Below are 21147 nucleotides of genomic sequence, written 5' to 3'. Positions count from 1 at the left end.
CATATAGACAGTCACGCTTCCACTTGAAAGAGAATATTAACAAGCAGCCAAGAACAAACATACTTATTAGTGAAATAATAGAACCATTTCCTTTAAAATGAGAAACAAGGCAAGGATGTTATAATTCAGCATTGTTCTGGGGTGTCCCGGTCAATGCAGTAAGATGCAAAATAAGTTGTATGATTATTGAGAAGGAAAGCAATTTAGATATACCAAGCAGTCCACTGAAAATCGGGTCAGAGAGTTTAATAAGGTGATAGAACAAGAATTTTCCTATACATCAGAAATAGTTAATAAAATTAAATGTATACAATCTCATTCACAAAATCAGTAACAACTATAACATATCTAGAAGTAAACTTAGCAAGAAATATGGAAATCTATAAAGAAAAGTATAAAATCCTATTAAAGGGTGCCTAAGAAAACAAATAAAAGTAGAAGCATGTCATGTCCCATAGAATATGCTAATTCCCCCAAATTAATATATAATTTGAAAGTAAATGAACATAAATCTAAATTTTGCCAAGAAATATTTGGAAGTCAAGAACAGGGAAGGAGGACCTACTTTGAAGGAGCTATCAAAACCTATCAGTTAAAGTCACTAAAAACTGTGATCTTGGTGCAAGAACTGGCAAATAGATCAAAAGAAGAGAGTTGAGAAAGAACCACATGTACATGGGGATCAGCATATATACTGAGTTGGCAATTCAAATCAGCGGGGATAGTGTTCAACAAATAGAAGTGGGACAGCTGGAGATACCTTTTGGTAAACATAAATTATGTGTATCTATAGCTATATATATACATATATATATATAGGTTATCTATCTAGCTATCATCTATCATCTGACTAATCTATCTATTCATCCATCCATATCAATTCCAAATGGACTAAAGATAAAAATGTAGAAATAAAAAAATATAAAAGTGCTAAAAAAATGAGGTAAACTTTTGTAATCTTAGGGGGTAGAGAAGGCCTTCCTAAGCAAGAAATAAAACCTAAGGGTCCTTGGGTAGTTGTCGGTTGGCTGTCTGACTCTTGATATTGGTTTGGGTCATGATCTTGAGGCCATGAGATCCAGCTTTCAGGCTCTGTGCTGGGTGGGGAGTCTGATTGGGATTCTCTCCCTCTGCCTTTGCCTTTGTCCCTCTCCTGCTCTCTTTCTCTCTCAAATACATAAATCAATCTTAAAAAAAAAAAAAAAGGAAAAAACCCTCAAAATCTATAAAGGAGGACTGAAAGACTTAACTCCATAAAAATTAAAAAATTTCTGGATGGTGACAAATACCATTAATAAAGTAAAATGAAAAGTTACAAACTGGGAGAAGATACCTGTAACATACGTAGTAAAGCATTATTACCTGTAATATATTAAGACACTCCTATAAGTCAATACAAAAAACACTAAATACCCAATATAAAACTGGTTAAGGATTTAAACAAGTAATTCATCAAGCTGAAATCCACCTGACTGATACAATCATGAACAGTGCTCAATACTTTGTTAGTGTGGTGGGCACTGTGATGTGTCCCCTTCAGCAATGAAGGACTTACTCCCCCAGCTGCTGGGAGTGCTTCCTAAGACAACCTTCAGCTCTCAGCCATTTCTGGGGATTGCCTGGGCTGAAGAAAACTGCTCTGCTCCAAGTCATGCCTCTCCCTAAGGGCAGATCACATCCATAACTGATCAACATGGAGGAAGAAGGCCAGCTCCCTTCTCCCTAATTTGGGACCCCTTTGTATATCCATCCAGCCCCAGAGCTTCCACAAGACTGGCTGAGGCCTTTGTTGGGACTGCATTACAGCTCAATTTCTCCCTCTGCTCCCTGCTTCCTTCTCCTTCTTCTCACAGGTGTTGATACCAAGGGCTCTCTCTAAAAAAAAAAATGTACTGCATGTCAATCTGTGTCAGAGTCTGCTTCCTGGGGGAACCCAACCCACAACTGTTAGAATGAAAGGAAATGAAAACTGTAATGAGGAAACTTGTTTTTGTGTGTGTGTTTTTTTTTTTTTTTTTTTTTTTTACCCCATGCGTCAGTTTAGCACAACTTAAAATGACTAAAAACATACCATGTGAGTGTGGGGAAGCAAGTTCCCTTAATTATTATTGGTAAAAGTGTAAACTGGTAGAAGTATCTTTCATTCAATTTAGAAGTATCTTTTGACATTAAAATAAATGTATTCCTTGACCCAGCAATCCCGCTTCAGGAAATTCTCCCGTAGGAATAAGGATGTCCATTACATCTTGTTTGTAATAGACAAAATAGGTCAGCAGATGGTATAGTCATACCATAGAATACAAGGTAGTTACTAAAATTGTCAAGACATATATTTAAAAAGCAAGGTATAGAACCACATTTATAAAATGACCCATTTATGTAATAAGAAAACCCTAACCATTTATATATGTAACTGTATAATAAAAGACTGAGGAAGATTCCCAACAGATTATTCAAATGATTATCTAAAGGGAAGAGAGTAGGGTAGAGGAGGCTGAAAGCAGACTTTTACATTTAATTTCTGTGATTCTGTCTAGGGAACCTACATTGTTATATTACTTCTGTAATTAAAAAAAGCAATTAAAAGAAAAAGAAAGATTCAGGCATTTTTGCTCTGCTTTGTTACCTTTCATGGACTTCACCTCCTGTTTGATCCTGAAGTCATGGTTTGCATGAGTCCTGTGACCGAGAAGAGCCCCCCAGCCAGAACCTCATGAGAACATGGAAGATGTGGGAGCCCATTTGGTATTTTGATTTTTGCCTTATTTGAAGTGGTAGCACTTTATATTAATTAAGGAGCCTCAAAATTCTTAGGGAGGAATCTTAAAGGAGATGTGAAGGCTGGAAGTTGAAAGCCGGGGGCTACAAAGTTCAAGGGAAGGAACGACATCTGGTTGGAGGTTTGGGTTTCCCGCAGAGAAAGCAGGGACTGTTACCCGGTGACCACCTGGGAGCAGGTCCACTTGCTGGAGCTCCTAGGCAGTGAGTGGTGTGAGGCCTTACCTGACCGACGATCCCGCTGAGCTCCCCCTCCAACATCTTCACTTGGCACTCCAGTAACTCGATGTTGCTCAGGGAAGTCTGGTATTTATCCCTGTAGAGGCTTAAACTCCTTTCTAGGGAGATGATCTTGTCCCCGGCCAAAGCAAGTTGTTCCTGGGCCAAATGAAGCTTCTCGCCCGTGTTCTCAGTATGATTCCCCATTTCCTCCTCATAGAGAATCACCTGTTGGTAAAGGAATGAAACCGCATTGAACTCATGGAAACATCCATTGAGGAAAGGGTATGGCTATAAGGACCCCACGCAGAGGAGTCTTAGGTCTTCACTAGAAACCTAGAAGTACGGAATAGGCCCAGCACAGATGTAAAAGCTACGATATATAATATCAGAATGTTAATGATTAGAAATTAAAACATAAAGATCGTCCGATTCGGACGGTAAGCTTCCTGAAGGCGGGGACCACTGTCTATTTCGCATCCGTCTGGCGTATAGTGAAAAGTCAATAAGGACTTGTTAGTTGCTTAGCGGGAATGAGTCTGTATAGCTCCATTTTTTTTTTTTTTTTTAAAGGCTTGAAATGCCCACCTTTCCTTCCTAGGTATTCTCTAGAGATCTAATTTAGAAAATGTGGAGCCCCTCGTGCACACAGCAAGTTCCTAAGAGATTGAGGGGGAACAACCCCAAGTTCCTCTGGGACTTGGACGGTTCTTATTTAGCCTGTGTTCTCTTCCCAGTCTTCAGCTAATCGATTGATTAGTTGACCAACAGACAGTTATTTATTGAGCGCTCTTAAACAATGTCTTGGGTGCTGGGGGATATTTACCTATTAGACACAGGCTCCTCCCTCAAAGAGTTTACAAACTCTTTAATTTGGGGAAGGTATGATTTATAATCGGCAAATAACTATATATAGCTGACTATGGTCAACCGAATGGCCAGATTTACATGTACTGAAGGAGTTAAGAGCAGGAGGGTCATCAGGGAACATTTCATTTTGGTTCAAATAGTTCACTGTTGAATTTGGATAGAACTCGTTCTGTCGGTCTAAGCTAATTATGCTTGCTGCCTGCCATCTGAAGTTTCTCGTAGGAAGAGGTCATTTAATTTGAGGTGTTGATCAGAAAAGGGGAAGACAGAAAGAATATTTTATATTCAAATGTTTATAACAGAAGCTATCAGTGACTCTCTCACATTCTGAAGGCATTCACCGTTCCTTTGAATGCTAAACCCATTCCAACCACAAGCATCTTCAACTCTTTGCCTGAGGGATGCTCTGGCCTCAGGAGCCCACTCCCGCAGAGGAGCAAGACAAGGCAGGTTACCAGTATGAGGGAGTTAATACCCCCAGGAGCAGCCTTCAAGCAATGACTGGGTGGTGAGTTGGGATCACTGTGAGGCATGCTCTACACTACCTCCCCCAGTTCTCCAGAGGGGCTGAATCCGAGGTGCCCATGGTAGTGATCTTAATACTGATTTTCTTTATAGGGTTCCTGTCTTTCTTTGACTCACTTCTCCACTCTCTCTCTGGGATCACCTCTTGAATTGACTACTTTACATTCATCGACTTGTCTTAGGCTCTGCTGTTGGGAAATTCAGCCTTACACAGAAGCCTGATGCTGCTGTGCAACCAAGTATTGGGGAAAATTGGCAGAATGCCTAGAGTAATTTTTTCCAATGTTTTCCCAGCTTGAGATCATTTTCAGTGACTGCTATTTACCAGATCCCACATCAATTATCCCCCTCCTCCTTAGTAGTTGAGACTTGACTTCATTTGGGACAGCAGCGCATGTCACTGAAATACATTTCCTTGGCTTCCTAAGAACTAGCTGTAAGCCACGTGACTAACTCTGGCCAACGATACATAAATGAAAGTATTGTGTGGGACTTCTGAAAAGTGTCCTTAAAAGAGAAGAGCATGTCTTTTTTTTCCCCCCACCTCCTTCCCTGCCCTATCCTGTTTGGAACAATAAGTGATGGCTGGAGCTCTAGCAGCCACCTTAGGAGATCTAGAAAATGGAAGTTTTGAGCTGATGATGGTAGACCGAAAAGGGAGGACCCTAGGTACTTGATGACACATGCAGTTCCTGTAACATTCCTAGACCACCTATCTCCATCCTTCTTCTATACATCAGAGAAATAAACTATCTAAAGTCACTATTACCTTGGGTTTTCTGTTACATGCAGCCAAATAGAATCCCAGCTAATTCAGGGTTGCTCTATCCAAGCTGGACTCTTGTTTTAAGAACGGGTCAGTTTTAGCCCAACCCTACTTTAGTTTTATTAAACTATGGTTTATGTTCATAGGCTTTGCCCTCAATTATACTTTGTAGGATAGCTTTTCTCTGTTTCTTTCCCTTCCAATCCTTTTCAGCAAATTCTCATAACATTCCCTTTTAAAAAAATTCTACATTCTGTAAGTCCTCAAAAAGCCTCTGGAATTACTCCTTAAGCAACAGCACCATCTTGGACAGTCCTTGGAATTTTATCTCTAAAGGCAAAGAAGAAAATGCTCGGGGAGGCTGTCTGTCTCACTCCTTAGAACCCATAGTTTCACTGCTGCTAGTGCTACCATTGTTCAACTGGTTTAAATTCTATAGTTTTGGTCTTTGGAATTTACTCAGAATTCCACAAGGATGCTCTTTCTGGTTTAAAAAAAATACTATCTTGGGACATGAATGGAAATGAATGTTCAGAATATACTTGAGTCTATATGATCTAAAACTCCAGCCTGAAAAAAAATGACTGATCTGGTACTCTCAGTGATTGACTCAGACTCAATGTCTGGTTATCTTATCAGTTATCCAAATGCTAGGAATTTTTATATTATCAAAATCTGGTTTTTCTAAAAATGGTTCATTTAATAGACTTTATACCTTTTTTATAACCCTCAGAGACCTAGAGTCTTTTGCATTTAAATTGCAATGATAATAGGATGGAAATGATGGACCTATAAGCAATACCCCCCCAACACACACACACTTCACATCACATGTCACATGTACACTGATACCGGAGCTTTCACCCAATTATGCCATTTTCTTTAGTTTTCTCTGTTCAGCTTCATTAAGATTAAGAGTTAAAGAGGGGAAGTTGATAAAACCTGCTCAAGATGTTGAGAAGCTCTCTCCTGTAAGGCCAGTGTCTGCTTTCTAGTAGGTGTGGCCTGATTTCAGTGGGTACCTGGGCTTAGGAGCCATTTCCATAGTTATTCTATCTATACCTCATCTTCTTTCAGTTTGCAGTGATGGTGGAGAAGAACCAGGTCGGAAGTCTGCTTCTCTAGGACAGACTGATACTGCAGGAGGGAACAGTAAGAAGTCTGCAGCTCCTCTGTGCGGAACTCCAGTTCTTGCTGAAGGGCTAGCAATTTTTTCTTGAGTTGTTGGAGTTGTCTCAGATGGCACTGTTTACTGGGCTCAAACTCCATCCGCGACTCCTGGAATGCTAATGCTTGTTTCTTATTCTGCAATTGAGATAGAATATATCGGGAAAAATACCTTTCGGTTGTCATTAAGGATACATTCATTCTTTGATTTTTTTTCATTTGTTCCACCATTGACCTCCATCTCTCGGTCCTTTTATCCACACGCATTTGGTAAACCTTTCACTCTACCTACGCTGAAACATCATTTTGTATTTCCATCCTGTAAGGAGGACTTGAAAGAAGAAAAAAAATCCTACTTCTTTCCTACGGGTTAGATCTACAACTCATATTACTCAGGCCAGAAGAAAAAACATACACCTAAAGGACCTAGAAAGTAACATAAAAATACACACAATAATATGATTTTTTTTTTGTCTTCACATTTAAAGATAACTCAATTGATCTAGACAATTGATCTAGAACACAACAGAATTCTGTTCAGTTTTTGGGCTAAAAAATTGATTTACACTCAGATAAAAGGGCAAACTCTTGGGTGGGCTCTTGGGGAAACAGCTTTCTGGAGTGCTGGCCAATGGGAGGCAGAGATTATTCAGGCACATTGACTCTGTTGTCTCCTCCTGAAGGAAGATGTGACCTTATAGATGCTGTGTGTGTGTGTGTGTGTGTGTGTGTGAGAGAGAGAGAGAGAGAGAGAGAGAGAGAGAGAGAAACAGGGAGATCTCTTCCTGCCAATCCACAATCAGGTTGAAATGCTGCTAGACCCATCCTATATTTTCATTCATTCACTCAATAAGCATATGTTGAGCACCTACTTTGTATCAGGTACGCTGCGGGTAGGATACATCCCTGAGTTGTTTATTTCAGTACAGGCGAAGTCTTTGCACTGAAGTTCCTATATTTTCTTGCCCAATAATCTCTGATGACATGTGAGAGAGAGGTGGATGAAGAGGGTGGCCCATGGGCATTCCTTAACTCCCTTCTCTGTTTATAATCCTCCTACCTATTATGTAAAATCCTGTCCAATTTTTGCTCTCCTTCCTCTTTTCCCTGCAAAGCCATCTTTGCACCAATACCATAGACTTTATTGGCATGTCTTTACTATGGCATTTCACATTCTGCTTTGCATTACAGTGACCTCTGTGTAACTTATCTTCTATTAGATTATAAGCCCCTGGAGGGCAGGGGCCATGTCTGCTTCTATAGAACCTAGACTAAAGGTTTATACACAGTTAGGTATTGAAGGAAAGTAGGAAATTAAATAGAGACTAGGCAATCTCACTGGTTCCCCAAAATTTGAACTTGTGACCTTGGCCTCATTAACAGAGTACTTTCAAACTTTCTAAAAATTAACTTTTTTTTTTTTTTACAGTTTTAGTGAAGTAAATTTGTGTATCACAAAATTTAAGCACTCTAAGTATATAGTGCAATGATTTCTAGAAAATTTATGGAGTTGTGCAACCATTGTTAGAATCTGGTTTTAGAACTTTTCCATAACCTCAAAAAATTCCATCTTGCCCATTTGTCACTCTTGTTCCTACCCCAGCTCCAGGCAACCACTAATCTCTCAGAGCCTTTCTGCCTCTATGGATTTGCCCTTTCCAGACATATCACATAAATGGAATTGTATAATATGTCATCTTTTGTGTCTGGCTTCTTTCACTTAGCATAATGTTTTAAGGTTCATCCAAGCTATAGCAAGAATCAGTATTTTCTTCTTTTTTATTGCTGAATAGTATGAATATGCCATATTTTGTTTATCTGTTCACCAGCTGATGAACACTTGGATTGTTTCAGTTTTTGGCTATCATGAATATTGCGGCTATGAGGATTAACATAGTAGCCATGTATGGATGGGATATTTTCCTTTATTTTTAAATTTATTTATTTGACAGAGAGAGATCACAGTAGGCAGAGAGGCAGGCAGAGAGAGAGGAGGAAGCAGGCTCCCTGATGAGCAGAGAGCCCGATGCGGGGCTCGATCCCAAGACCCTGGAATCATGAGCTGAGCCGAAGGCAGAGGCTTTAACCCACTGAGCCACCCAGGGGCCCCTGGGATATTTTCCTTTAATTAATTTGTTTAGCAAATATTATGGTGCCCCTAGTATGTGTCAAGCACTGTAGTAGGTAATGGGGATATAGAAGTATATAAAACAGACAGAATCCCTGCCTTCATGAGTTTGTATCTATGCGGAGGGGGGAGGCAGCAAGTTAAATAAGTGAATTATGTAGTATATTAAAAGGAAAAAGTGCTATGGAGGAGCGTAAAGCAGGGGAAAGAGATGAAGAATGCTTGCATGGAGGCAGCTGTAATACTGAATTAAGTATTTTCATGGGACCACATTGAGAAGATGACATTCGGGCAAAGACTTGAAGGAGGCAGGGAAGGAGCCTGGTGGGGATCCATAGCAGGAACCTTCCTGGGAGAGATAACAGCAAGTGCTAGGGCGTAGGGGGTGGGAGGTGCCTGGTCTTGTCTGAGGAGCCACGTTATTCTGGCTGGAGCGGAGAGAGGAAAGGGGAGAGTGGTGCCAGATGAGGGGAGCACAGGAAGGGAGCTCAACTCCTTTAGGGCCATGTAGGCCATTCTAAAGAACTGAACTTTTCCTTTCAGTGAGGTAAATAAAAGGACATTGGAGGGTAGTGAACAGACAAGTGAAATGATGTCCTTTAGGTGTTACAAAGTACACACTGGCTATGCTACTGAAAGGCAGCTGTAGTGGGGCAAAGGTGAAAGCAGAGAGACCAGCAAGGAAGCTGCTGCAAGAATCCAGGCAAGAAGTGATGGTGGCATGGACCAAGTTGGAAGTTGGGAGAAATGGCCGGATCATGGATATATTTTGAAAGCAGGTCTCATGGGATTGGCTGCTGTGTTAGATGTGGGATGGTAGGGAATGATGGTTATCCAAGGCAGGATGACTCCAAAATGTTGGTCCGAGTAAATGAAGATAGAGTCTTTATGAGAGTAATTCTGTTAGAGCTTGGACTGAAAAGAGGGGAAAATCTCTGGTGAGAGAGAGTGGGAGTGGCTCACTTAAGATAAGCGAGGCTCAGCAGAGCTCAGGACCAGAAAGACAACAGCTGATTGTGTCAGTTCATTCTGAATGAGAAGACTGAAAATGGACCACTGTGGTCACCAACAAGAAATCCTAGGCAAAGAGAAGCTGAACTCTTGGCCTGAATATCTGGTGTATGTGGCTGGAGGGAAGTTTTTTTTTTTTTTTTAAACATATAATGTATTATTTGTTTCAGGGGTAAAGGTCTATGATGCATCAGTCTTACACAATTCACGGCACTCATGATAGCACACACCCTCCCCAATATCCATCACCCCACCCCCCCCATCCCTCCCAACCCCCCTCCACTCCAGCAACGCTCAGTTTGTTTCCTGAGATGAAGTCTCTTATGGTTTGTCTCCCTCTCTGGTTTCATCTTGTTTCATTTCTCCCTCCCTTCCCCTGTGGTCCTCTGTCTTGTTTCTCAAATTCCTCATATCAGTAAGATCATACAATAATTGTCTTTCTCTGATTGATGGAAGCTAATGATATTTCTTTCTTAAACAATGCTGATTTTGTATTTACTCTGTGTAGCTGTAATTGCCAACATTTATATTACATGTTTTTAGTTAAATGTTCTTGTTCTTTTCAAGATAAGAGTGTTGTTATTCTCACAACTCATCCGTGAAGGGACTTGGGAGGGGCGTTTGTGTGGGTGTTCATGCACACAGTTGTGTATAGGGGATGTTCTTAACAGCCCAAGTCTTCTGACTATACAGGTAAGATGAGAGGTGGGAAAAAACTATTAGGAAAAAAACATGGTCAAGAATAAATACCTAATAAGTATTAGGTGGTCCTAATAAGGCTAGGACTAAAGCAAAGGAGTGAATTTCGTGGGGTAGGGCTGATTCAGAGGACTTTATTTTAGTGAAGCAGATACCCAATAAAATCCTTACCAAATTATGCTTAAATTCTGTTTTTCTTGGGTTTGTGGAAGTTGACTTGATCTCTGACAATTAAGAAACTGGATTCTTGGTCCCTCAAGGACTTGTGTGTGACTGATGATTTGGACCCGCCTCTCCACTGATGGACAGTCATCAGTTGAAAACTAAATGTGGTCTCTTCATTGTTCATTCTTTCTTAGCTTCACCTTATTTTCATATCCCTGTTTTCTCTTCATTATACAAAAGAATTAAAGAAGAGCTTTTTTTTTTTTTTTTTTGAAAACCCCTTTCTTTAGGGCTTCCCCTCTAGTATGTGGTACATCATCTATTCTTAGGTGTGTTTGTAATTGTTCTTTGCTTAAAAGACACATGTCTTTTCCTATGTTTATAAAGCTTAGTGACCTGTCAGTGATACTGGTGAACTGCTTGTAACTTCTCTTCCCCAGAGGTCATGATGAATATTTTGGGTTTAATTTTGGTTTGAGGTAACATGATAGACCAGCCAGATGATAAGAGTTCATCCAAATCTTCCAGTACAGGGCAAACACAGCACCTAACCAAATCTGTCTGGTTATAAAGATTCAAGAAGTGCTCACATATGCAGAGAAACTAGAGTTTCCTTGGATGAGAATTTTAAACATTTGTACACTATAGATACCTGTGAGTTTAGAGAAACCAAGTTTCAAAGTCTTGGAGAAATTCTTAGACTTATTTGAGACCTATTAATTTCTACTTGTTTATTGCTAAGTACTCAAAAGATTCTTTTTCTTAATTGTAAATGAATAGAAAATGACATGCTATGGATTAAACCTACATTTCATTCATATATATGTGCCAGAGAGCACTGTGATAAAGGCATCAGTACATTTCCTATTATTTCTTTGTCTCCCTTTTTAAAAGTTTTCTTTCCAGGGAAGACAGACATTTTATTAGATTCTACTTTGACCTTTAAACTGAGATTTGGAGAAAATGAGCAAGTTGGAAGTAATCTTCCAGAAGTGAGGTTAGTTCTTGAAGTTACCATCCAGAGATGGACTTGATTCTGGAGGCTGGCCCATCTTGTTTCTCAGATAAATTTCTCTCCAGGCCTGAACTGTCTTAACAAACTGAGGGTTGCCGGGGGGAGGGGGTTTGGGAGAAGGGGGTGGGATTATGGACATTGGGGAGGGTATGTGATTTGGTGAGTGCTGTGAAGTGTGTAAACCTGGTGATTCACAGACCTGTACCCCTGGGGATAAAAATATATGTTTATAAAAAATAAAAAATTAAAAAAATAATAAAAAAAAAAAAAAAAAAAAAAAAAAAAAAGGATGGAGAGCACTGGCCACAAGTAGGAACTTGTTCTCATACTTAGTCAATTTTTTGGCCATACTTATGATCAAAGAGATTATAGCTATTGCTCTTTCCTTGCCTATGTGGCTACTTGATCACAGAAGGAAATTAATTGGCCTGGCATGATTTGCCTTTTGAGAAGTCACTTTGGTTTCTACCCAATACTTTGCGCTTTTCAAGTTGATGCTAATTGATTGATGTTAAGTTCTATATTTTCCCCGATATTGAAGTTAAGCTGACAGGTCTATAATTACCAGGATTGTCCTTTTTCCCTTTTTAAAAAGATGAGCACTTCATTTACCCTTTTTCAGTCTACAGGGACTTTCTTTATCCTCTTGAGTTCTCAAAAATAATCGCTAGCAGCTATGTAATAACACCTGCCAATTCCTTAAGTACTCTTCAAAGTATGTCATCAGGTCCTGCTGATTTGCCTAAAGCCGGCTTTTCAAAATACTTTTTAACCATTTTATTCCCTATTCTAGTTTGTGCTTAACTCTCTTCTGTCTCAGATTGGCATTGCTCTGGTAACTGGATCCCTGCTGATTTTCCCCCTTCATTTAAGAACTGAAAGTCTCATCATTCCCCAGTCATTGTCATGAACTTCTTTCCCTATCTTTGAGGTGTTAGGTGAGATATTTTCCCTGAAACCCTGGTTTAGCCTTTTACCACTAGATAGGTTTATCAGTTACTTTTTACATTCTCTACCAAGTACTTTCTTATATTGGTAGAGTGTAGAACTAGGTGTTTAAGTGATGTGCATTTCTTTTGGATACATCTTCATCGCTTAGACATTTTTCTCATCTGTGATCTCTGTCTACCAGAGAGTCCCTTTAAGGGGTGGGGGAAAGCTCTTCATTTTGGAATAATTTTAGATTTGCAGAAAAATTGCAAAAGTAGTAGATAGAGTTTCCATATACTCTTCACCTATCTTTCCCTAAGGTTAGTATTTTATGTAATTGTGGTACATTTGTCCTGCTAGGAAATTAACATTGGCAGGTTACTATTACTTAAAGTACACCTTCATTTGCATTTTATCAGTTTTTCCACTAATGTTTGTTTGTTTATTTGTTTCTGTTCTAGGATCCAATCCCAGATCTTACATTGCATTTAGCAGTTCCATTAAAAAATTTTTTTTCGGAGCGCCTGGGTGGCTCAGTGGGTTAAGCCACTGCCTTCGGCTCAGGTCATGATCTCAGGGTCCTGGGATCGAGTCCCACATCAGGCTCTCTGCTTGGCGGGGGGCCTGCTTCCTCCTCTCTCTCTCTGCCTGCCTCTATGCCTCTATGCCTCTATGCCTACTTGTGATCTCTGTCAAATAAATAAATAAAATCTTAAAAAAAAAATAAAAATTTTTTTTTCATTCCTAATAACTCAAAGTGATATTTCTGTGTCCTAATTTCCATCAAGGATATATTAACCCATATTTGACCAGTGACTTTTATCTTCAGAAATCAAGCTTCTTTACATAGTTTAATGCTAAGAATAGTGTCCTTCATCTACTTCAAAGATGAGGTTGACAATCTGGGCTGTCCTAAATCTCAGGGTATTCTCCCCAGGCCACCACCAGGGCCAAAGTTGTCTGGGCAATTGCTCAGAGAGACCCTGCTTTTTCTAATTTGCTCATTCTTATGATATCTCTGTTGTTCTTTTCTCCTTTCACTTTAATCGAGGCACTCTTTGGTTCCTGGACAGGGCCAGAACTACCGTGGGGCATGTGATGTGCAATTTTTCAGGAGGCATTCCGCCTCAGGGTGGGGCAAGCTCAGGGCTGGCCCATGATGGGGGAGAACCCTGTCAATGCTGAACCCTAGTACTTCATTTGCTTCACCCTCATCTTATCTCTGTTCCTGGGTTTTGGAACACAACATATTCTTGGTTTACAAGGTTACCCACCCCCTGCCTGCCATCCCTGTACTTACACATAACATCTGATGTAGTCTTTTAATTTTCTCTCCTAACTGTAGATCGGAACTATGACCTCTGCCTCATTTCTCCAGATCCTTGTTAGATATTAGTCGAAAATTTCAGAAAGTCTTGGGTTTCCCCTCTGTTCCCACATTACATTTCCTTGTAGAGGGCAGATCTTGCAGGGATTTTCTGAGTGGATGAGTATAAGTCTACATCTAATTGTGTATTTGTATGCATAGTCTGCAATTTAAATTCTGCACTAAGTGCTAGGAAAAAAAGAGCCTGTTTTAAAGCTTATTTCAAGCTGTTAGACCTTCTTCTGGGCAATTAGAATAATAAAATGCGATTTAATGCCTTTCTCCTTCCAAGTTGCTAGGTACGTTTATAAGCCACATGGCTTTCCCTGACTGGGGGAATAAATAAACTTGGACAGCAATGGTGAAAATATCTTAAAATGTTAATATTTAGAAAGAAGTAAATTATGGTAATATTTTCCCTGAGATCCATTTAGGAAAACCGATGGATTTTCCTGTGTTTGTGACCTCCTGGGGGAAGGACAGTAACACTCAGTAGGAGAAGGTGGAATTGCTTTGTTGGTAGCATTTTTAGGGCATTGCAGAAGACCAATCTGTGGTTTCTATAGGGAGATGGTAAGTCCTGGAAGAACTCTAACAGACACAGTTAAGAGAAACCAGATCCTTGACCACAAATGTGGAAGATGGTGGAATCTTACACAGCAGCCAAGGCTAACTTGGGGGTCTGGTTGACAGGTCTGTGCAACTGGTTCCTGCTTCATGTTTGCCAAAGACTCAAGTCCCTAAAAGGAAATGAAGGCTGCAAGTAAGGCATTCTTTCAAACTCAAAGATTTAGAGAACTATGGGAAAATATTTCCCGGTTGTCTCCCCAGCTTATGGGGATAAATTTAGTGACCAGTTTAAAGACCCTAGCACTAGAATTTCCAAAGAGAGAAAACCTCCAGCTGACGTGAAGTTGCCCCAGCTGATGAACTCCCTAGCCTACAGTTAAGTATTAATCAAAAAAGATGATCGTGCTCCTGTTTACACACGTGCAGGGCAAGTGTTACTGAGTATCTGGGCTCCCACACCTCTGGAAGGAAGCCCTGTGACAAGGGAAGGGGTGTCCAGTAGGAGTTTGCATGGAAGTGATCTTGGGAAACCATGGAGAAATGAGACAAGGAAAGGAAAGGAGCCTCAGAAGGGCGCGTTATCAAGCTAGTTCCCACGTTGGGCAGCTGATGTAGGATCCTATTGAGGAACACCAGGAAAGAGCATGTCTGGGGTGTTCCGTGACTGAGGGGCAGGAGTGATAGGTTATTTAACCACCTCCCCGTCAGTCATTGGTAGAGGACTGCTTTTGCGGGCATTAGTCATTCTGCATTTGAGCTTGACTGGTGACAGGGTTCCTGCATCCAAAAGGAAAGCTTGTAGGCCGAGAGCTGCCGATGGGGTAACCCAGATCACCTGCTGCACTGATGAGCAGTGACACCTCTGAGCAAGTGGGACAGTTGTGATTTTCATGGTTGACTTAGAAGTTTGTCTAAAATCCATTAGGAGAAGCTACTCTCCTTACATAACTATGATTTGGTCTTTTCAGGGCCATGGGCCTCAGGAGCTGCAAATCCAGGTGTGAAAGGCCAGATAAGGAAAAGACAGGGCCTCAGATGTAGATGACCTTGGAGATAGCTAAATGGAAAAATCTTGAGGGCAGGGATGGGGTTTTTGTGTGTGTATGTGTGTGTGTTGCAGTGTAAGTGTGTTTAATTCTCTCTCATTGCCTGGTCAATCAATGCTCATGAATGACTAGTGGAAGAATTTTCTATTATTGCTCCTAAGGGAGCAGAGGTGAAAGTTGAGGGAGCAGAAGTGGGTAGCAGCCGCTGAATCCCTTACGTGGTTGTCGCTCATCATCGCCTCCTCCACGCAAAGCTGATTCTCCTGCAAGGTCTTCCCCTGTCTCTTGCAAACATCGTGCAGATTTTTGATGTCAACTTGCAGGCTCAAGAGCTTGTTGTTCAGGCTGCTCACTTCTCTGTCTCTCTCCCCAGCCTGGGCAGTCAGAAAAACAAAAGCATCAATTATAAACTATCAAGAAAATGCTTACTTTCGTTCACTTAACTGGTTGACAGAGACTTTAAATTTGCTGGAAATTTGTCCGTCAACTCTTAGCTGTTATTACTCACCCAGTATAACATTTACACAGTATCCATTTGCGAGGTGTCTGAGCGCTCTGCATTATTCAGACAATTACTTATTTACATTAATTAATCTTCACCCACTGCTGTGGGGACATCGCAGACACTTCCCCTGTTTTTCAAGAGGAAGTCAGTGCCTAGAATAATTCCAGGCACCTAGCAGACTGTCTATAAATATTAATGGCTCTGCCACCGATGAAATGAACATAGTGAGATGTCAAATGAACTTGTCAGGACTACAGTGAATCAGTGATGGAGTTGATGTTGATTCTGAAGTGTCTTAACTTTCTCTTCTTACCCACTAAACCAAAAGACCTCCCTTCCCTGTAAACCTAGTGCTTGCTTTTCTGTGGAGATGTACACGAAGGAAAATAAAAGCAAAATCACTGATTGCATAAGATAATTTGCCTTTGATTACAAGTGAAAAGATTAGCTAATTACAGGTAGGTCAGAATGGAAATTAATGATCAAGAACAAAATAGAGAGTGTGGCACAGCAATTTGAGTGAGCTGTGGTAAGAAAGTGGATTCCCCATCACAGAAGGATGCCACCTTCCACTCCCAGTGTTCTGGGTGGTAACGGTACGAAAAGAAATGATTTAGAAGCCCTTTGTGAACCTGTCCAGTACCTTAGTCCTATCACTGTGCAGACGCTTCATAACACTCAAGAGGGCAGGTCCTACCACCTCCGAGTTTTAGATGCTGGAGCCGAGGCAGCTGCTTTTATGGTAGATCCTTGCCTTGTATTAGATTAGCCAAAGCGGGCTCTTTGGTGAAGATTCCTGGCATCTATTAAAGAAACACTCCCAAGAGAAATCAACAAGGAAGTGGAGGAAAGCAGGACAGGAAAGAGGGAGAAACCAGTGAAGGGCATGATTTCAGACAAAGTCCTGCAGGCAGTAGCTTCAGCCTGATCCCAGAGGGAACTCTGGAGTGAAAGTTACACCTCAGAGCTCGTCTTGATTAGTTGCAAAAGCTGGGCTGTCAGACTCATTATCAGTCAGTCAGTGGCTAAGGGCTGCCTTGTGGGATGTAAGCTCCCAAGGATTTCCAGCTGTCTGCTCTTATGAGGAAAGTGACCCCACTAGCCCAAAGGCAATTCTTCTAAGAGAGTTTCAGGTGCAAAAGTACACAGAAGCCATGGGTGCACAGAAATGGTAAAGTGATCCAAACGACAGTGCCCAAGGTCCCCTAGCTGGTTAGCAGCAGAATGAGGAGAGTTCTGCTCTTCTGACCCTATAGCCAATGATCTGCCACCATATTCCACTGATTGCTTTGGTTTCTTAAATATACGAGCTACATAACTCTCATTCCTAGGGGAGCTGGAGACCTGATATGGACATCGTAAATCAAGCCTTACCGGACAGGTCAGTTTAAGAGACCTCTGCGCAAGGCCGAGGGGGCCAGAGGATAACCACGAGAATCGGACACCACAATGTCAGAGTATTCGGAATTCAGAAGGTTTCCCAGAAGTGCTGCTGTCTCAGCTGATTTATTTCTTCATTTCCATTTAGTACCTGGATTTTTTTTTTTTTTTTTTTTTTACCACTTTACAGTTTAATTAGGTTAACGGCATGGCTCTGTCATTAAAAGGATTTCATTATCTCAAAACTCTCTCTCTTCCTCCCGTCCCTTGTTCCTCACTTTCAGAAAAATAACAGTGGATGTCAACTGCCCCAAGCATGTAATTACCATTACTACAATTTACCAGGGACTCTCTTAAGAGAATGTGTGTAGAGTGGTGTATGGGCACTGTTTTCTAACTAGAAAACAAAATCCTTGACCTGACAAGGAGCAGCAGCTTGATCCTAGCGCTTTAAATTTCCTTTCTCATTGCTGCCACGCTGGGAATAGGGAATAGAGGCTCTCTGGAGGTTGGGACCCTAGGGATCTCTTCCCTTCTTGCTCCAGGACTCTTCGGCATCTACGAGCAGATTAGGTGACAATACAATGCCTGTTCTATGGAAGTGTCAAATGTTCTATACTCTTGCCTTACTGCTGAATATATGCATTTTAAAGTGAGGACCATGTCACCAGATTGTTCCATGTGGAGCCTGACACACTGTGGACTCATTAACAAAGTAGCAATGATATACAACTTGAGCCTCTACAACTTAAAAGCTCAATGCCCTCCCTCTGTCAGGCCAATAAAAAACCCTTCTCCCTTCAGTTTTAGATGTCTTCTGAGCAGAAGCCTGCTTGGCCCCATTCCAATGCAGCAACAGGACTTCAGAATTGGATTTTAATGTAGATGATCTCATCTAATTTGGACAGTAGCATTGACTCAGAGTCTCTGAGGCAATTTCTTCATTCAGAAAATAAGAGGCTTGGAATAAATAATTCTTTCTTTGAGGATTCTGTAAACCAATTGAATAACAAATGTGTTTTGTTGGATGTCAAATGAAATTTGCTTTTGAAATCAAAGCCTAACCATTCATTTTAAAAGTCCAGATCATAAAGAGTTTTTAAAAAAATTTATCAGAACAGGTGTGAAAATGTTAGGAGAACAATGAGGTGACTTTCATGCAAAACAAAGTATTTTTTACTGCTGGTAGTGGTAAGAAGAGGATGCGCTCACCTCAGAACTCCAGAGTGTTCTGGAGGCAAGTGTTTCTGAGTTCCAGTAAACCTAATTTCTTGCTAATATCTTGCACAGAGGTCACTGTACACTATTTCTAATCCTATCTATTTTATGAAGGCTAAATTCCAGGCAGATGCCTTTTGAGTATCAATATGTGGCAGGAATTGATTTAATCCGACATTTCATCAGTCAAAGCTCTGTAACCAGTACTGGGGCATGAGAGGAGCTGAGAGTCATAATACTGACCCTCAGGCACCATCTGATCCTGTCCTAGATCTGAAGTCATTAATGATGGCTGAAATCACAAGCCTCTGCTCCTAGGTGAGTTTTCACTTATGCAAGCGATGTTCTTAGATACTCGAGTTTTGCTTAGATGAGGTTGGGACCTGGTTACTGCTTAAAGGCATGTGACATCAGCAACAGCTACCAAGTGCTGGCAAAGTGGTGAGTGCTCGTACTGTGGTTGCATCATGATAGTTATTGGAAAATAGATTGATTACTGAAGAAAATTTTCTGTATTGATTCAACGGGTCTTTTTCAAAGAGCATGCCTTCTCGAACATACATTTCCAAGGATAGGAAGAAATTTTGCTCTAGACTTCAAAGTATTGACACATAGTCCCGTGCTTCCTCTTGGAGGAAGCTGATGTTAAATTGAGGCTTGTGACTCACAAGCACTCTCAGAAGTCAAGAGCATTACAAATTTTTAAGATGGCAGCAGTCCCTCAGGATTTGGTACCTGAACAAGAAAGCTTGGGTGGCAGTTTCTAGGAGTCAACCAACGACACCATAAAAGTCATCATCTGTGGGAAATTGTCTTTTTTTTTTTTTTTTTTTAAATCTGAGGATAAAGGCAAATCTTTAACAAACAATGGAAAACTACTTTTAACCGCTACTACCATTCATTCAGAATGTATCAATTTCTCATGAGAGGTATGTTTTAAAAAGCATAAAACCTTAAAAATCATCATTGCTTCAGGAATCTTTACATTTTACTTATGTAGTAAGAGTTTACAGTTATCTATAGTAATTTCAAGCACTGTTATCAATATTACTAACTTGATTTCTGAGTTTACTTTACCATCAATAGAAACATAGCAGTTTTTGATTACTTATAATGGGAGTTAATGGGCACTTATACAAGGTTTTGCCTGTAAGCAAAAATTTTGGAACCAATTTTGTTCATCTAGTGAAGAATGAGTATATTTTATTGTGTTCTAAACTCTTTAAAAAATTGGCATACTGCATAAATATATGGGTTAGGATACACATGGCATACGGCAGTGGTCCGCCACCTCTGGAATACGGGCTGATTTTTATTGGCATTTGGGCAGTTGCTACATACTTTTCTCTATCATATCCTTGGGAGAAATTATTTTACCAGAAAGTAAGCTCCACGAGAACATGGATCTTTCTCTCTTTTGTTCACTGCTTTATCCTCAGCCTCCGAACAATGCCTGGCACATGGAAGGTGGTCCAAAGATATCAACTGAATGACGAAATGCCCTTCTAGAAAATCCATACCAAATCCTTGTTCCCTGCAGAACATGCAGCAAATCCTGTACAGCTCCCTCCAGTAATCCAGCAGGAAAGGAGCTGAAACATCTCTTTTAGAAAGTATTCATCTCTCTCTTTTTTTTTTTTTTAGTATTCATCTCTTGATAGGGGGTCTGTTGAAAGCATATATCATGTGGGGCAATCTTATACTACCCTACACATCCCCCCTTAAATGCTTTTTGGAACAAGTCAGGGAATAGGTAAACACGGTTTGACCAAAATATTAGACTAATTAGAACACTCCATTTCCATATCATTCCAGTTAGAGAGACAATGCTTGCAACAATAGCCACTACCTTTTAAATGCTTCCTACGTCCCAAGAACTAGTGTTTTACATGTGGTATCTTACTTAATCCTCAAAGCAAACCTTTGAGAGGGGTGTTAATTATTCATATTTTCTACATAAGGAAGAGGAAGGTCCCAAAGGGTAAGTAACATGCCTGATATTATACTACTATTAGATATGGACCCCAACCCATCCTAGCTCACGTCTGGGCTTTTAAACACTATTATCTGCTGCCCACCTCTGTTTGTGATATTCTGGGATTGTTATTCCTAGAATTTTGAATCATGAAACTTGAGAAAGAAGTTCACTGTAACATAGGTTCACCTCCCTGTGTGTAGGAGAGTTAGGAGCCTTACCTCATCTTTCATTTCCTTGGCACCTCTCAATTCTCCTTTAAGCTTTAGCATTTTCTGAGCTTTGTTATAAACCTGCAAAAGTCCAAGAATTTAAGATGATAAAAGTAGAAATGAGTCTGGACTTTTAAAGATTTTCTCATCTGGATCCACGCTGTCAGCAGGGAGCTTGGAAAAATTTCCTGAACTGTTAGCAATACCTACTTGTCTGTCCATCTGTGTTTTCAAAAGTGTGTTAACACCTTCACCAGACAGACAGAATTAAGGGTTTACATCTTTTCCCAAAACTAACACTTGGTGGACTAAATAATTTCTGAATTCACAATTTCTTGGAAAGTAAGAGTCCTGAGATGATCTTACTTTCTGACTTAAGTATTCAATGGCTCAAATATAGTTAACATTATGTACTAATTATGAAGACAGAACGTGCACAGCCCACCTTCTTTCTCAATATAACCCTGGGAAGTAGTTATTATTACGATATTTGTTTAAGGAGGAAACTAGTCCAGAGAGGCTAAGTGACTTACCCAAGGTCACATGAGCTGTCTTACTACTCCTTGAGAAGCTGTCATTAATTTGTAACTGTTACTTTGGAG

General features: G+C 40.4%; 1 protein-coding gene across 1 annotated transcript in view; it reads right to left on the bottom strand.

The window, feature by feature from the left end:
* PMFBP1 (polyamine modulated factor 1 binding protein 1) overlaps positions 1-20623 on the bottom strand; it is a 47332-nt gene extending 26709 nt beyond the window's left edge. Inside the window, exons 1-4 of the mRNA XM_059382320.1 lie at positions 20555-20623; positions 15474-15629; positions 6221-6463; positions 3004-3225 (exon numbers count right to left, since the gene is read on the bottom strand). Coding sequence (XP_059238303.1) covers positions 3004-3225; positions 6221-6463; positions 15474-15629; positions 20555-20605 — 672 coding nt within the window. The 5' untranslated portion in view covers positions 20606-20623. The remainder of the gene's footprint in view (positions 1-3003; positions 3226-6220; positions 6464-15473; positions 15630-20554) is intronic.
* Positions 20624-21147: the final 524 nt, after the last annotated feature.

This window comes from Mustela nigripes, chromosome 17, assembly GCF_022355385.1.
Source record: "Mustela nigripes isolate SB6536 chromosome 17, MUSNIG.SB6536, whole genome shotgun sequence".
Lineage (NCBI taxonomy): Eukaryota > Metazoa > Chordata > Mammalia > Carnivora > Mustelidae > Mustela > Mustela nigripes.
This window is presented reverse-complemented; position numbering and strand designations above follow the sequence as displayed.